Source organism: Folsomia candida, unplaced genomic scaffold (assembly GCF_002217175.1).
Source record: "Folsomia candida strain VU population unplaced genomic scaffold, ASM221717v1 Fcan01_Sc022, whole genome shotgun sequence".
Classification (NCBI taxonomy): Eukaryota; Metazoa; Arthropoda; class Collembola; order Entomobryomorpha; family Isotomidae; genus Folsomia; species Folsomia candida.
The window spans coordinates 687,158-704,364 of record NW_019091214.1 but is presented as its reverse complement, the minus strand read 5'-3'; the positions used below and the strand labels follow the sequence as shown (position 1 = coordinate 704,364).

The 17,207-nt window shown below is 34.8% G+C and overlaps 2 protein-coding genes across 2 annotated transcripts; one reads left to right on the top strand and one right to left on the bottom strand.

Moving 5' to 3' along the window:
* Nucleotides 1-821, bottom strand: LOC118438524 (protein piwi-like). The gene is made up of 3 exons (XM_035858971.1): nucleotides 414-821; nucleotides 126-342; nucleotides 1-81 (listed from the first exon to the last, which is right to left on the bottom strand). Exons 1-3 carry the CDS (start codon nucleotides 632-634, stop codon nucleotides 1-3), a joined length of 519 nt encoding a protein of 172 aa, XP_035714864.1. The 5' UTR covers nucleotides 635-821.
* A 5,082-nt stretch (nucleotides 822-5,903) lies between these two features.
* Nucleotides 5,904-12,535, top strand: LOC110858815 (acyl-CoA Delta(11) desaturase). Its single transcript, XM_022107703.2, has 7 exons — nucleotides 5,904-6,844; nucleotides 7,772-7,925; nucleotides 10,267-10,449; nucleotides 10,991-11,122; nucleotides 11,188-11,238; nucleotides 11,678-11,734; nucleotides 11,959-12,535. The coding sequence occupies exons 1-7, from the start codon at nucleotides 6,667-6,669 to the stop codon at nucleotides 12,314-12,316; spliced, it is 1,113 nt and encodes a 370-aa protein (XP_021963395.1). The 5' UTR covers nucleotides 5,904-6,666; the 3' UTR covers nucleotides 12,317-12,535.
* Nucleotides 12,536-17,207: the final 4,672 nt, after the last annotated feature.

Below are 17,207 nucleotides of genomic sequence, written 5' to 3'. Positions count from 1 at the left end.
CTATCCTTCAAGAAGACGGTAATGAATGATGTTCAATTCGGTATCTGGACTGTTGGGATGAAACCCTTTCAATTCGGTAACCTAAAGAAATCAATATTTAACAATTTATTATTCTTAGTTCTTGCCATAAAGTCAGTCAAGCAACTTAGCTGCTCATCGAACTTGACGGTGGTAAAGAGCATTCGTCCATCGAAGGTGTACGTGCGATCTCCCATGACGGCCCGCACCGATCGGTTCTTCATCATGGTGCTGTCGAGGGGAGGATCGAAATCCACATGGGATTCGTGAATCGTGCAGTTGCCGATAAACCTTAACCGAATGTAATTCGTGGCCGCTGCGATTCTGCAAGCAAACCATTAATCACTCAGTGTACTAATTTAACGAAAAAGTTTAAATGAGCATGATTCACTCACTCCTCGCCCTTCGCTCCTCGTCGAATCATTGGAGCTCGATCACGTTGAGACGCTAAAGTTTGGGCTTCCTCTGTCCCAGCAGCGGCTGCAGGCTGTTGTCCCAATGGAGCCTTGTTTTCTACTTCTTCAGTAGCCATTTTGCCACGTCCTCGACCTGAACTTGATGTCCCGACCGCCCCGCTACTAAGCTTTGATTTCGAGAGAGTCGATGTAGTCCCCATGGCTGGAGATTATCAAATGACTGGACTCTGCCTCATCACCAATCGGGTTGACTTGTTCCTGCTCTTTTTGTCCTTCTTCCGGGGCTTCTTGTCCAACCACGACAGGTTTCAAGTCTTCAGGGGGAATTACAGCTTCGATTGGTTCTGATAATTCTTCTGGGAGAAGAACAACAGTTTCATCTTCAACAGCCGGTGGAGGAGGTCGGGGAGGTCGGGCAGGTGTGGGTGCTCTCATTCCGAAATTAAACGCTGGTTTTGCCACACTGCTGGTCGGAGACACCTCGACCGCTGGTTTTTCAGCCACCACCTTCTTCGTAGGTTCGCCCACATCCCCATGGGCTTCGACTTTGGAGCTGTCCCCACCGAATGTTCCACGCTCGTCCTAAAAAATACATCATTTTCGTATTACTTATTTGACGTAATTAAGCGAATCAATAAATCATTAATTAACAATTAATTTCTCACCAATGGATGGCCCCATAACCTCTTCATCACTCCTCCTCTGATTCCAACTGGACGGCCTTGTCGTTGAGGCATTGACGATATCGAAACTTGCTCCAAACTTCCAACCGCCTCGTCGATGTCCACTTCTTCATATCTGGCTCGCAGCTCTGTCGCACTCAGTTGTTCTGGCGGACTAGTCGTCACGGCTGGCGTTGATTCGAACTGAAACTCAACACTGGGCGTCTGTTCGTCTTCCTCATCTGGTGAACTAAAAACATGGAGCGGAAATAAAAATTCATCAAAATAAGGTCAAACAGGTAGCGAACCGATCAAAACAAAAATAAAAACTAGCAAGTGTGCACCGATGATAATGACTCATTACTAAAACTAAAACTTACCCAGACCTCTCCCCCGACGAAAACCCCCTCTTATTAAACACTTATCAAAAAAATTTCACTCTGAACTGAAAAAAACGAAATAAAATAATAAATTTTTGGTGGGAGCAGAGAGCACGTCTGCTTCGTCCGAGTTTTAGCAAGGAAGTGAAATGGAATGGAGCTCATCTTAAAAATGAGTTCCGAGACTGGACATCTATTTATCTGCATATTTGTAAATATAACAAAAGCGGAATAAGTAAATGCTGCACCGGATGCCAGAGACAAATTCAAAAAACCAAGTGTCACAATTATTAAAAATCTTGCATTGAATTGTTGTTAACTATGTCGCACTCTCAGAAATCGCGAGGCTTTTACCCTGTTAATAGGCCCAAATTCTTTCAAATTTTTTTTCGAGATTTTACAAATTATTAAAGTTTTTTTCTACATAAACAAATAACCATTTATTTTTTTAATTAATCTTTGCGGAATTCGATTCTGGACAATGACAAAACTAAACTTTTGTTCGGAACACATTTTTCTTTGATGACGTCCAGCACTTGTTTTATAAACTCTGTAAAATTACGCAGCTTGAGTGAAATATTAAGGAAATATTTATCCATATGAAATTGTAAGATTTTACCGATTTTACGGATTGATCAACACCTTTCGTTAATTGTCTGACTCATAAAATGTATCGTAAAATGTTAACGCCAAATGGGATATTTTTCATAAATTTGTATACCAATTTAAATTCTCAGATGAACAGCGTAGGTCGCCGTAGGTTGAGTGTTTCAGGAAATTCAGTTATGATTAATTTCTTGGAAATTTACACATGCCAATTTTTGAACAATTTTGCCATATTCCATTTCCAAATTTGCATAAATGTCACCTCTTTAAAAATTAAGACATGTGTGAAAAATCATGGCAAATGTTTCCGATTAAAGTCAAATTCGATATTTTTCGTAGTTTCATGCACAGAATGTACATGAAATGTACATGTAACGTACATGTAATGTACATGTACATGAACGTACATGTAATGTAGAAGTAATTCCGAAAAAATTATAATCCTATTCCGAGCTTTGTAAGCTTTGCAAAGTTACGAATCTTATAATGAGACATTCACCTAGGGTTTGGTAACATTGTAAAATCCGTAGATTCTATAAACTTCCAGAATTTTACAAAATTTTACAAATATTTTCGAGGAAAATTAGCTCCCAAATTTTTATAAACTTGCTCAGATCAAAGGCGTCTTTTTATTTTGTAAACGTTTATAAATTTATTTTACAAAAACGCACGGATTTTGCAAAGTTACAAAGAAGTACCTTAATTGCCTCAACAATGTAAACACATAATTGACCTAACTTACTCCTGTAACCTTAAATTCGCAAAATTTTAAACCTGGCGTGTAACTCTCGCAATGCAAAAATATGTATGCGATATTTTATTTCTATTTTATTTTCCAAGCATACGAAAAAATATTTCCATAAAATTTTCCACAATTTTGCAAACAAATTAATCAATAATTTCTAGGAAATTGTCAGGAGCATAGATAAAAACCTACTCAACTGAAAAGGTCTCTCTATCCATCTAAAAAAATGTCAAATTACGAAAAACAATGCGCATAAGTTGCGAAGGATACATATATTTTTCTTTTCTTTAATTAAGTAATTGTCCTTCCTTCCTTCCTTATTTGCATAATGGATTAATTATATTCATCCAAACATGAACTAGACATTGATTAAACAATTAATTAAATTCACAAATAAATAGTTTCATTACGTATATTTTTTCGCGTTTATTGAAGTTTGTCATTATCAGGGGAAGAAAAAAAACTTTATAAGGTTCCCATCTTATTGTCAATTGTCACCTGCACGTGAAATATACGTATTTATTTGCATAAAAAATATGCACATGAAATGCATACAATTAAGTAATAATGGTCGTGCTGAGAGTTAAATGCATATTTAAGTGTTAACATTTACATATGTATTTAACAATGCACAGCTGTTAAAGATGAGCGGAGGGCGGATATGTATTTATTTTTAACCCATAGATCACAGAAATTTCAAAATATTATTTCACATTGTTGCACATTTCTATTTTTCAGACATATCAATATTTCCGCTATTATTTGAATAATATGTAAATCATTTACATATTTTTTCAAAAATATATACATATATTTTATAAATATGTCAACAATGTGGGGCGACGACATTTTTTCCTTGAAGACATTGTATCACAAAATTCACAGAATTATATTCAAAAATACAAATTTTGGGAAAATAATGTTTTTTTGTACATATTTTGGCATTTTTTTGCAAACATTAAATACATATTTACGCGATTTTACAATGCTACTAAAGCCTGACTGAATTGTCTCATTATAAAGTTCGTAACTTTGCAAAGTGTACAAAGCTCGGAATATTCTATTTTTTCACAATAACTTCTCAACAAATGGAAGGGGCGCTTTCCATCTTAAATTGTTAAATTGCACATAAAAATACGAAAAATTTCGAATCTGACTTTAATCAGAAACATTTTTCCCTGATTTTCCGTGCAGGATTTAATTTGTTTAAGCGGTAACATTTACGGAAATATGGAAGGAAAATGAGGAAAAATTATTCGTAAATACATATCCGGCCTCTGAATACGATGAATAAGTAATAAACGGCTGACCCTTTACTGCATTTTTGTTATCTCTGCATTCCTATTTTGAGCACCTAGTTAATATTTAATTACCTCGGGAATTACTTAGAATTAAAGCGGACTATGGAACGTGGGATACACAAAGAATTACAATAATTTGTAGTTACAGTAGTGTGAAAATAAGAGAACTGTGAATTTTGGGTATCTAAGAGAACGGAACAATTTAAATGAAACCGTTTCGGAGCACTAATTAAGTGAAGAGAGCTGAAAATTACAGCCATTTAAAGTTTAAATAGCTATGAAAGACTTCAAATTTTGAAGTTTGTCACCCGTACCGATAAATTAAAATAGAATTAACTCATTTTTTTATTTTGTCAGCATTTTTGACTTATTTATCTTTTGCAAGAAAACAATGGGCGTGCTCACGTCAACGTCTTGCAACTCTTTTAGCAAACTTGTGCGAAATTATGTCCGCATCTTAATTTCGAAATTGCCGATTGTCTAGGTTATTTCTAAGTTCCATCGTTTTCCATACAAAATTTTGTGAAGCCCCGAAGTCTCGCAAAAAATCTTGCAAGTTAGATAGAGATATACATATAAGTATATGTGATAAATTAGCGAGAATTGTGTCTCGGGAAGTGAATAAATATATGCAACGACTTAATTGTACATATAGCAAATAATTATTTAACTTTAACCCATGTCCGTCTTGAAATCGGGAATGTAAACAAAATTAGTTAAAAAACCTATCGTTAAAATTTAAATGATGTATGTATGTTCGTATTTTCAAGTAAATGATTTTGTCAAGTAAGAAATTATGTAAAGTTTTACAGGGATGGAAAAAAATGTTTGCAAAATTTTAACATGAATATTCCATTCTTGTCAATACATCGTTACTTTGCAAATATTAGCATATCATTTCTTTCTGCTAATTATTCTACTGCTAGTATGAGACGATTTTTTTACAGCGATGTGGATGGTATATCGCGTCACCTGGTTAATTATCTACTGCGAAACTCCTACGTGCATATTTGTATTCTCACCACACAATAAGAACCCAATAATTATTGGAATTTGTTTTTCTCCACAAAAAAATAAAGCACCACTAAATTTAACCTTCGTCTTGACATTGGTCTCTCAACTAGTAGGTAATTCTAGTGAAATTGATGACATCTGTATGCACCTGAGAAGGGACCCTGCATAAAAGATGCCTCCAATTTTTTGAGAGATCAAGACGATAACGTACTTCCCATTAATTAATTGTTATGTCAAAATTTCAAAAAATGAATTTCAAATAAAGTAAAAATTTCGAAAAAAAATCGAAATCCCATCCTCTCCGGAGCGTCCCCAGTGATCCCAAAGTACCTATTAAGTAAACTATTAAATTGCAAATATTAAGTCAAGTTCGTCTCAGAATTCAGATAATAAAGACCCGTTTGGGAGGCCGGACCACGTGGTCACAATGTGAATGGGCTTGATTTCAGCTCTAAAAATTAGTAAAAATATGGTCACATCCATGTCGTACGGTCCCCTAAAAATGTTTAATGCATTTTCCGTCTCACTCACTAACACATGCATAAATAAATACACAATTTATTGACACAACAGTAGGTACATAGTTAAAAACAGAGGTACGCATACATACATATTACCTACAGATTTATACCCCTCGGGGTACTAAATATTAAAAAAATCATGAGAAATCCATCAATGATGAGGATAATGGTCCATCATATTTACAGCAGCTTCACTCACACAGATCTCTAAGAAAGAAATACACGTACAACCGATGTCCATTGTGACGAAGACGACCAAGACGCTCACCTGGTTTTGCCATGTATAAAGTATTGGCTACTTGGTATGTAGCATGGCTATTTTTAGCTGTAAAGATGATCCTGCGAGATTTTTTATCCCCTAGACGTCTTCCTCTTTGTCCCTGCTGTTGAATTGAGCTTAGTTTCAGCAGGGACGACGAAGCGGAGGCGAGTTGTTAACTGTAAATCAAATCATCATTCGTTGATAATGATGGACATCCGAGATTCGATCCAAGTATAGCGTCGTCCATTCGAATAGGTGGAGAGGAGGGGAAAACTAGGTTATTGTGACGACGACGACTCTCTATAATAATAGGACTTGATACATGCATTAATTCTGCGGGTGGTGGTTGGTAGTGGTGCATTTTGGCATATCTAATACTCGGGTGTGTAGGATTATTGTTATTATTTTATGCATTTTCAAGTGTGCATTTGCAATCCCTGTGTCAAATGTTCAGATTTAGAAAGTAGAAGAATTTCGCTCTCTGCGTGTCGGTTTCGAGTCGGCGTTGGTTATTACTGACTCTCTGAGGAGACGCCCGAGGAAGAGTGTGGGAAACAAAGAGAGATCGATAATCGGGAGAAATTCGGGGTGGTGAAAAGTCTTCGGTGGTATAAGGAATAAATAAGCCAAGTTACCCGGGTAGTTGTATGTAGGTTCGAAGAGAGAGCTGCTGTTTTTTTGTTGTCGTTGAAATTTCGACTTTTCCTTATCTTGTGAGGGAAGTGATAAGCGTGGGTTATCATGAGGGTGAAGGGGAAAAGGGGAGAAGATCAACCGGAAGTGGGGGGAGGAGAGGACGAGTACAAGATGGAATTAGTATGGAGGAACATAATTGGGATGATCTACCTCCATTACGGCGCCCTCATCGGGTTGTACCTCTGGTTTAGTGGACAAGTTCATTGGCAGACTATCATTTTTGGTGAGTTGATAACTGATTGGTGGAGTATTACTTATGTAAACTGTTTAAAAAAATATTTAAGGTAAAAATTATGCAGGAAATATGTATGTAAGATATTACGATCCGCTTTTTTGTAACCTTCGTAACTCTGCGGAAGTGGATCCCCGCAGTGAAAAAATGTAAATTTATTGGGAAGATTTGCATGAATTTAGTAATGAGACAATTCACACAGTCATTTGTATTGTAACTTTATAAAATTCACTTGTTTGCAAAAATTTGGCAGCTAATTTTCCTCAGAAATATTTTCAAAATTTTGTAACAGTTTGTAACTTTACGGATTTACAAAGTTACCAAGGCCTGCGTGAATTGCTTAATTTTTGTCATTTTAACGTCATAAACTAACTTTTTTGGTAACCCGATATTAATCACGATTCTCAGATGTTTCAATCCCCTTATATGGAACATGATTTTACAATGGTTAAAAAATAACTTGAAATAATAAGTTCCCGGAAATCTGTTGATATGTGAAGTTTCCCAACATTTTTCCAAATTGGGATTATTTTAAAATTTCACACGTTTAAAATATTTCTCTCCAATAATTTCCCAGTTTGACGCCGGGAATTTATTATTTAGAAAAATTATTTACTGGTAACAAATAGAAGATAAAAAAAAATTTGATGCAATTCTATCAATACAATATTTTTGCATATACAGGTTTTGAATTTAAAATTTTCTTGTTTAACCAATGTTGGTAAAATTTGTTGCATTACTTAAAAATTCATTTTATTCACTAAATACGTGAAAATTTGAGAAACATAAATTTAAAAAAATGTATTAAAAACGAAATCCTTGATTTCAAGGCGGAAATACCGGTGCAAAATTTGATGTTTTTTAATAACTAAATAAAACCGAATTTTACTTTAATTTATATTTCTTTTTTGCCGGCAGGTTTTGTGTTCGCGTACTCGTCCGCGTTTGGCGTCACTGCCGGAACTCATCGCTTATGGGCGCACAAAGCGTACAAGGCGAACCTCCCCTTGCGCATCATGCTCGCCGCCATGCAGACTGCCGCCTGTCAAAATAGTATTCATGAGTGGTGCAGGTATGCAAAATTTAAAATGTGCAAATTTTTTCGCAGGAAATTTACTACAAATCTGGACACAATTGACTTTTATGAAGAAACCTTTGAATAACTTGTTTGATTAAAAATTATACTTTTTTGGAGAATTTTGAAAATAACTGAAATTTTTGAATACAGCTTGACACCAATTTGCAGGTCTTATTTTCCCAACAAATTCTAGAAACAAATCAGAATTTTAATCTGGAAGTATATTTTCGGCTATTTTCGGATATTTTCGGCATACAAAATTAACAGATTTTTGTAATTGTATTTGTAACTAATTAATTAATTTTGCGTCAAAAATGTAAAAAAAAATCCGGTTTAAACCCGATATGCGATCTACACATCTGCAATTTAGTACTTATTTTGCAAAAAAAATCAAACTGGCGTCCTGTATATGCTAAAAGTTTCCCTTAAATTCTGAATAAGCAAAATTATAAAGTTTTTAATGAATAGAGTCATTATTAGAGCCTAACAAGTTTTAAAGTCTTAAAATTAATTTCGAAATTTCGAAGTTTTCTTAGTTCAAGAATCTGCATCAAAATTTTTGTTGTAATTTTAATTTTATTTGTAATTAATTGGTTCACAATTTTGCATCAAAAAATATATAAACGTTATAATTTTGGAGTAAAAATCTTACAATGGAGGTCTCCCTACGTATGCTCACAGATTTGAACCAAACTAGCGTCAATCGATCACAAATATAATTACTATGAAATTTGCACATGGAACTATCTGCCAATGCGCAGGTTTGGCGGAGATATTTGCATAAAAAGAGGAGAAAACGCACCCCCAACGCTGGCAAATTTTACATTTTCCAAATCTGCTGCGCAATTTTCCCGCTTTGAATGCAAATATCTCCGCCAAACCTGCGCAGTGGCAGATAGTTCCATTTGCAAATTTCATAGTAATTATATTTGTGATCGATTGACGCTACTTTGGTCCAAATCTGTGAGCATACGTTGGGAGACCTCCATTGTTAGTTTGATAGAATTATTTTCCATACATTATTTGCTGATGTAATCCAATCTGCACAATTAGAATTGTATAATTTATTTACAAAATAATGTAAAGTGGCGTCCAACATGTGTTAAAATTTTAAGGTTTTACCCTTAAATTCTAGTCTTACCTTTAAATTCTGAATACGCAAGATTACAAATTTTGTCTTGAATAAAAATAAAATATAATTTTTCCAAAATCTTAAAATTTCTTGAAATTTAACTCCTGAATTTCACAATTTTACTTATTTTTTTACTTGTTTCTAATGGAATATTTTTAATCCGCTTTAGCTGAAATCACATTGCTAAATATATTGAAATCGCATAACTTGAATTTCCAGTTTCAGAATTCAAAATTTGAGGATAATCCTTAAAATTTTAGCATGCTGGACGCCAGCTTGCATTTTTTTGCGAATTAAGTACCAAATTGCACGTATGCAGATTAAGTATTTAATGATGATGAGGGGGTGGAATTAAGTAACCCGGAATTATAACATTTTTACATTGTTGGTGCAAAATTGCGAATTAATTAACTACAAATAAAATTAAACTCACAGCAACAATTGCGGAATAAGTTTTCGAAATACGAAAAATTTCCAGAATTTTACATTTTTCAGGAAACTTGACACAAGTATAAGATTTAGAAGTTAGCTAAGTAATATTTGCTGGATTTTTACAAATCGGAATTTTATGCAACACAAAATTTGTGTATTCAAAATTTACTGGAAAGAATACAAATTTTACCACATACTTGACGCCGCATGCACTTTTTTTGCAAACCAAATACATTGTAGATGTCGAAATAGATGAAATCAGTATCGTCATTTAATCAATTCGTTTTTGAATCAAGACAAATTTTCAGATCAAAATTTTATATGTAAAAAATAATCTTGTGCTGTAAATTTCTAGGCAAAATTCTGGTAATTTTTGATAATTATGAAAATTTAACAGAAAACTTGACATTATTTCTTTTAGATTTTTAAAAAATTTTTACAATCGTAACACAAATTTCAAGATGCTATTGATATAAAAAAATCATTATTACAAAATTTAATCAGAATTTTTGCACAATGTTTGACACCATTATTCAATTTGTTGAAAAATCAATTATTTCTGAGAGTTCCGCAGGTAAAGTTTCGCCTAAGTGTTTTGTTAAAGTTCTAATTTGAAATTATGAAAATAATTTTTTTCGAAAATTTCAGTAATTTTTCAAAAATTTCTGTAAAAATTTTCCCAGATTTCTAATTCTATCTACCAAAAATAAACATGTAGAGGGAACCATAAAATAAAACTGATAAGATGTTATCATTCCCCCAAATTTGCAGAGATCACCGCGTCCACCACAAGTTTTCCGAGACGGACGGCGACCCCCACAATGCGAAGAGAGGCTTCTTTTTCGCCCACATGGGTTGGCTCCTCTGCAAAAAACATCCCCACGTCCGCTCCAAAGGGAAGGTTGTCGACATGTCAGATTTGGAGCAGGATCCCGTCGTCATGTTTCAGAAAAAGTGGGTGAAATTTAAAAAAAATATTGAGACAATTAATTCACGCAGTCCTTGGTAGCTTTATAAAATCCGTAAATTCTGTAAACTTACACAGATATTTCATAGGAAAATTAGCTCACAACTTTTTTTTAAACTTACTGATTGTAATATTGATCTTAAAAAGCTTACTAAATGACTTGAAAATCCGCCAAAATTATCAAAATAATTATGACAATAATTGTTCAAAACTCTAAAATTTAAATGAAATTGTAAATATAATAAACTTGTAGATTATTACGCAGTTTGTGAACTTCGTCTACCGAGGACCCATCTAAACGCAATTCAGTGTATCTAAAATTTGTTAAATTTTTCATAATGGCCTTCAACCTTACAAATTGTGGAATTTTTCGATAATTTTTTCGACAAATATTAACCTTACAATTTTTTTGTAAACTTACTCAGATCTAAGGAGTCTCTTTATTTTGCAAAAGTTGTAAAATTATTTTGCAAAACTTGCGAATTTTATAAGAATTTCCTTAATGACGGATTTGATTTTTGTGTCTAGATTTTTCGTGCCGTTGACAACTCTGACATGTTTCGTGATCCCGACGTACATTCCAATCGCGTATTTTGGGGAGACTTTTTACACGGCATGGAATATCACCCTTCTCCGATACATTCTCACCCTGCATGCCACGTAATATACATATTTATAACCTTGACCCTTGATATATGCTGTGACCTTGACCTTTGACCTAATAGGTGGCTTGTAAATTCGGCCGCCCATATCTGGGGGTTTCGCCCGTATGACAGGTAAGTAAACCTTGGGAAAACTGTATGCGAAAATTTATTCAGGAAATTGCATGCAAAATTTGTCGTGCAAACATCATATTCCGGAAATTATATGATAACAAAATTTATTTTTGGAAATATCACGCAAAAGTTATTCCAGAAATTGTATGCAAAATTTCTGCTACAATTAGCACACTTTGGAAATTTGGTGAAATTCAAATTTTTCTGTGAAATCAAATTTATCTTAGAAATTAAATTCTCTTCTAAAAAGTTCATAAAAACGCAATTAGGTGAACAAGTCTTACAATATTTGAAATGTTTTTACCTCAAGTTTTTTCAATCATTTATCTCACAAAAATGCTATCCTTAAACCAGAACAAGTTCGCATAAATCTCAAAATTTGCCCGTATTTCGAAAAAATACTATCCATATTTTGAACAATGTCTTCCCCTCTTTCCAGTTCCATCAACCCTGCCGAGAATAAGTTGGTCTCCATCATAACGCCGGGCGAAGGGTGGTAATTACGCAATAAATTAAGTCTTATTACGTTTATCAGTGGCCACGGAAGCGTGGGACCATGCCCCCACGGTTATTCGATGTCCCCTTCATCTTCCCCATGTTATACAAACCCCTAACCTCCCCTATCCTACAATTGTAACGTCCCCACGTGTCCCCACGCCTTCCGCGGCCCCTGATGATTAAAACAAGACTCTAAAACGCTCTATTTTCTCCCCCCGCAAGGCACAATTTCCACCATATCTTCCCTTTTGATTACAAAGCCGCGGAACTCGGGGACTACAAGCACAACTTTTCCACCGCCTTTATCGACTTTTTCGCCTGGTTAGGATGGGCCTATGAGCTCAAAACGGTCCCCGAACGCGTCATTTTGGCCAGAATTGCTCGCACGGGAGACGGAACGCATCCCAGCGTCGCTAAAAAATCAAAATTGGACAAAAATAGTAACATAACCGCGACCACATCGACGGGAGGACATCACAGCCACGACTTATCCACGTCGTGGGGCTGGGATGACGTGGACACGCCGGAAAGCGTTAAACAAGTCACGATTATCTATAACGCCAAGAAAAGTACGACTTGAGATTAAGTGAAATTGTATGAAATATATTTTATCCTGACTGAAATGTCTGAAAAAAATGAAAGAAATTTGCTACGATTTTGACAAAAAATGTGTGCATTTGGGATTAGTTAAAATATTCTTCCAATGTTAAACTTATTGCGTAATTATGTTATGATATGATTAATTATTTGAGATTATTTTATGACAAATAAATTGAGGGGTCACATTTTATTACGTGAATAATTTGTTGCATTTTAGCATCAATTTTTGCCGAAATCGAAAGAATTTATGAAAATTCCATTGAAGAATTTATCGAAAGATAAGAATTTCCAATGTTCACCTAGACTTAACCTTTGCCGGATTCTTTTTGCAATTCAAAATTTCTCCTACCGGCGTTAAATAATTCTTAAAATTTAGAATTTGGAAAAAATGTTTTTATAATTTATTTACGTACAATTTGTTTTGAACGCTATCGTCACATTGTATTATATTTTTGGGTTATATGAATCAAGTTTATTTTATAACGGCGTAAATGTGCATGTCAAGTTCTCGTCAAAATTTTTAAAATTCTATAAAAAATTTTTCCCTTCCTGAAATTTGTCTGTCTCGTTTCATATTTCAGAAATTTTCAGTTTATGCGGTTTTGTGTATGGTTTTTTACGATTCAAATCAGGCAGAAATTTTTCGGAAAATTTTAATGAGTGAGTTGAAAAATTGCAATATTTGTTTTTGTTAGTATTTTTAAAATTCAAAATTGTACATAACGGCACCTAACTTATCGAAATATCGAAATCACAAACCCAGAATTTAACCTATTCTATTAGCATGTACTTGAAGGCGTTACGATATGTGCACCATAATTTTTCAGACAAAATTGTGGATTAAAACCATACAATTTTTCATCTCGATCTTTTTAAATCTCGCAAACCTCCGAAATTTCAGAATTTCCAAACTTCATTTGAAGAAGAGATGTCTTCCTTCTTTGAGGTTTTCCGAATTCAAAACTTTTTGCTAATAGCATTGAGGTTGACAAAATTTCAAAATCGCGAAAACACACATTTGCATGTAAAAAAAGTTTCCGTTTACTTTTGCCACTACTCTGACCTAACCTAACCTAACCATGAGAAATATTAAATTTGCAACGATTTTGAAAAAAATATAGTTAATTCCGCGCCGGTAAAAAATCAAAACTGGACAAAAGTAGTATCATAACCGCGGAATTTACGACGGGAGGTCATGATTCGTCGTGGGGTTGAGATGACGTTAACACGCTCGCAAGCCGACAAACTAGTCACGATTATCTATAACTCCAAGAAAAGTACGACTTGAGATTAAGTGAAATTGTATGAAATATTTTATCTTGACTGAAATATCTGAAAAACTTTTGGAATTTGCTACAATTAAAAAAATGTATAAAATCTTCCAACGTCAAAATGATTGTGTAATTATATTATGACATGACTAATTCCGACATTATTTTACGACAAATAAATCAAGGGGTCACATTTTGTTGCGTAAATAATTTTGAGCACGTACATAAAAATTGGGGATTTTGCGAGCGCTGCGAAGCAGCGTGAAGCAAAATCTAGATTATTTGAGTCTTCCGGAACGGAAGACATCACTGTGTAGTGGTCGAGATCACGGCGTGAGTGAGACGTGCCACCTATGTTTTAAAGTTGAAAAAACAGGGTCTGTTGAGCTCCTGGCATTGAGCTCCTGGCAAAGCAACCGAATCAACATTAAATAAATAGGGGGTGGGCCGGAGGGCAGTGATGTCTTCCGTTCCGGAAGACTCAAATAATCTAGATTTTGCTTCACGCTGCTTCGCAGCGCTCGCAAAATCCCCAATTATTTTTCGTCTTCCTCCACTTCTTACATCACTGTGTAGTTGTTTAAAGTAAATGTTGATGAGGAAGAGTTCACAAACGGTATGTTATTTCAAATGACATTTATTTTAAATAGACTTATGGAATACAACTGAGTACAGCATCAGCCAAAGCAGTATTATTAACAATTGGTTTGTGATAAAAAGTAGCAAAAGTTCTGGACTTATTAGACCATCCAACACTTTTCATAATTATATCTACATTTACTCCTCTTTTCGCAGCCATCGATGTTGCTGCATGTCGATAACTATGAGACCCAAACTCTTCAATACTAATATTCGCTAACTTAAGTACATTACAGAGCCATCGACTTATCGTCTGCGAAGTAATTGGCCCATGAGGCCTTACAAACGAAATGAACAATTGGTCACAATTTTGTAATCTAATATCTCTAGTTTTATCTATGTACATTTTCAAACAAGCTACTGGACAGAGTCTTGAATCATGGTAGGGAGGTAAAATAATTAATGGATTCTGATTATGTATGTTGGTAGTTTTAAGTACATCAGTTAATTTAATTTGTACAGGATTAGACCAAATTATGTTACTAATTTTCAATGATTTTAAAGTCTGCACCCTCTGCGCAGTAACTAAAGCTAAAATGGAAACAAGTTTTAAACTCAGATCTTCTAAACTAATATTATTGTTATCCCAAGTGGAAATCAACGTTAAAACCGACGAAGGGTCCCACGTGACGTTATACTTACAAGTTGGTGGTTTTACTTTATAAATACCTTTCATGAACTTGGTTACTAGCTTGTGCTCGCCAATATGTATATTGCTGTTTAACCCAAAAATTGTGGATGCTGATCTAGCAGTATTTATAGAATTATAACCTAGTCCAGATTCATACAAAGATGTCAAAAAATATAAATATTGGGATATATCTACCTTCCACAGATCATAACCCTGCTGATTACAAAAAATAACATATTTCTTAATTGAGGATTCATACTGCTTCCATGTGCTTAACGATAATGAGTTTTTTATAATATGAACAACCGAGTCTGGAAGTTGTAATTTCTTTAATGCTTCCCTGATAATTTGGCGGCCATCAATGTTACTTTGCAGCTCAACCCGTGTTCCCTATTCAAATAAGGAGAAAATAATTCATTTCTATTCTTTGTAATCAATATTATTTCAGATATTTTCATCTCATTAAATAAAGGGAACCAGGCTTGAGTTGGCCAGTACGGAGCCACAACAATTCCCTCACACCTTTCCATTTTTATTTTACTTAAAACCCGAGGAATCAGAGTAAATGGTGGAAAAGCGTAAAAGTTTAAACGCCATGGTTCGGTAAATGCATCTACCCATTCACACTCGGGAGATGGTTTCCATGATACAAAGCGATCACACTGTCGTGTCAAAGGTGATGCAAATAAGTCTACATCTGGTTTCCCTAATTTTGCTATAATTCAATTGAAATTATTTCTGCTAAGCATAAAATCAGACTCGTCAAGTTGTTGTCTAGATAAACCATCAGCAATGAAATTATCCTTCGTACTAATGTACGATGCAAAAATAGTCATACTTCTTCTTTCGCACCATTGCCATATAGATTTGGCGATAGCATGAAGTTTGGGAGACTTGCATCCGCCGAACCTATTTATGTATGAAATAGCCGTGGTGTTATCACTCCGACACAAAATTTCTTTACTTTGGTCTGAAAAACATTTCAGTCCGTTAAATAAGGCTAACATTTCTAACTCATTAATATCCTGCTTCCTCTCTGATGGTGACCAAAAACCTCTTGTGGTGCGGCCATTACATTCGGCGCCCCACCCAGTGAGAGATGCGTCGGTTGTAATCACTAAATCAAATGAATTCTTCCTTAATCCTTTTTCAGCTGACTGAATATTTAATAGCCACCACCTCAGGTCATGAATAGCTAAATCAGACAAAAATACCTTGGCTGAAAAGGAATTATTTGAATTTTCTAAGGCTACAGTTTTCTCAATTTCCAACTGCCTCGTATAAAGTTGACCATATTTTACAGCTGGACAGACTGAAATTAAAGTTCCTATAATTTCCGCTAACTCGTGAATTGTATTGGACTTGACCGATAGATATTTACGGATTTTTTGCATAAGGTTATCCTTTTTAGCTGATGGCAGGGTTAATTTCATATCGACTGAGTTAATAATAAATCCTAAAAACTTTACTTGCTGAGAAGGAACCAATTGTGATTTCTTATAATTTATTTTAATGCCTAATGCTTCAAATAATTTGATTGTGAATTTAAGGTTCGCCAAGCAAGACTCAAAAGTATTTCCCATCATCCAACAGTCATCTAGATAACTAACATTTAAAAATAAGTTGGATCGTAGATAAGCAAGAACTGGTTTCATTATTTTTGTATAGAGCCATGGGGCTAAATTCAATCCAAAGCAAAGGCAGGTATATGCGTAGAGAACGTCATTCCATCTGAATTTTAAAAATTTCTGAGATTCTAGTGCAATTGGGATCATATAGTAAGCATCCTTTTGATCAATTACTGCCATGTAACACCCGTTTGTAACTAGTGATGTTGCCATTCTAACATCTTCTAATTTAAAATGTGGAGCAAAAATAAAATCATTTAACTTCTTCAAATTTAAAACAAAACGACGTCCACCATCTGATTTGGCGACAGTGAAAACGGGAGAAATAAATTGACCAACCTCCTCTTCAGAAACTCTAATTGCACCATTTGAAATCAATTCTAGAATTGCTTCATCGACAAATTTAGTTTCTTCTGCACCCATCTTAGGGTTGTTAGGTTCGGTGAATTGTTGTGGCTCAGACTCAAATTGAATATCATATCCTTGAATAGCTCTTAATACAAATTTATCTTTAGTAATTCTTTCCCATTGCTTAACATAATGTTTGAGTTGACCTGCCTGATTATGATGCATATTCGTTACTTCCTCTGGAAATTGGGGTTCGACTGTTGAGGATAATTGCTCGACTGCCAGCTTGGGCGTCGACGCGGAAACATTGCTTCCCTCTGTTGCCCGAACTGTTGCCTCTGGGGAGTGAAGAGC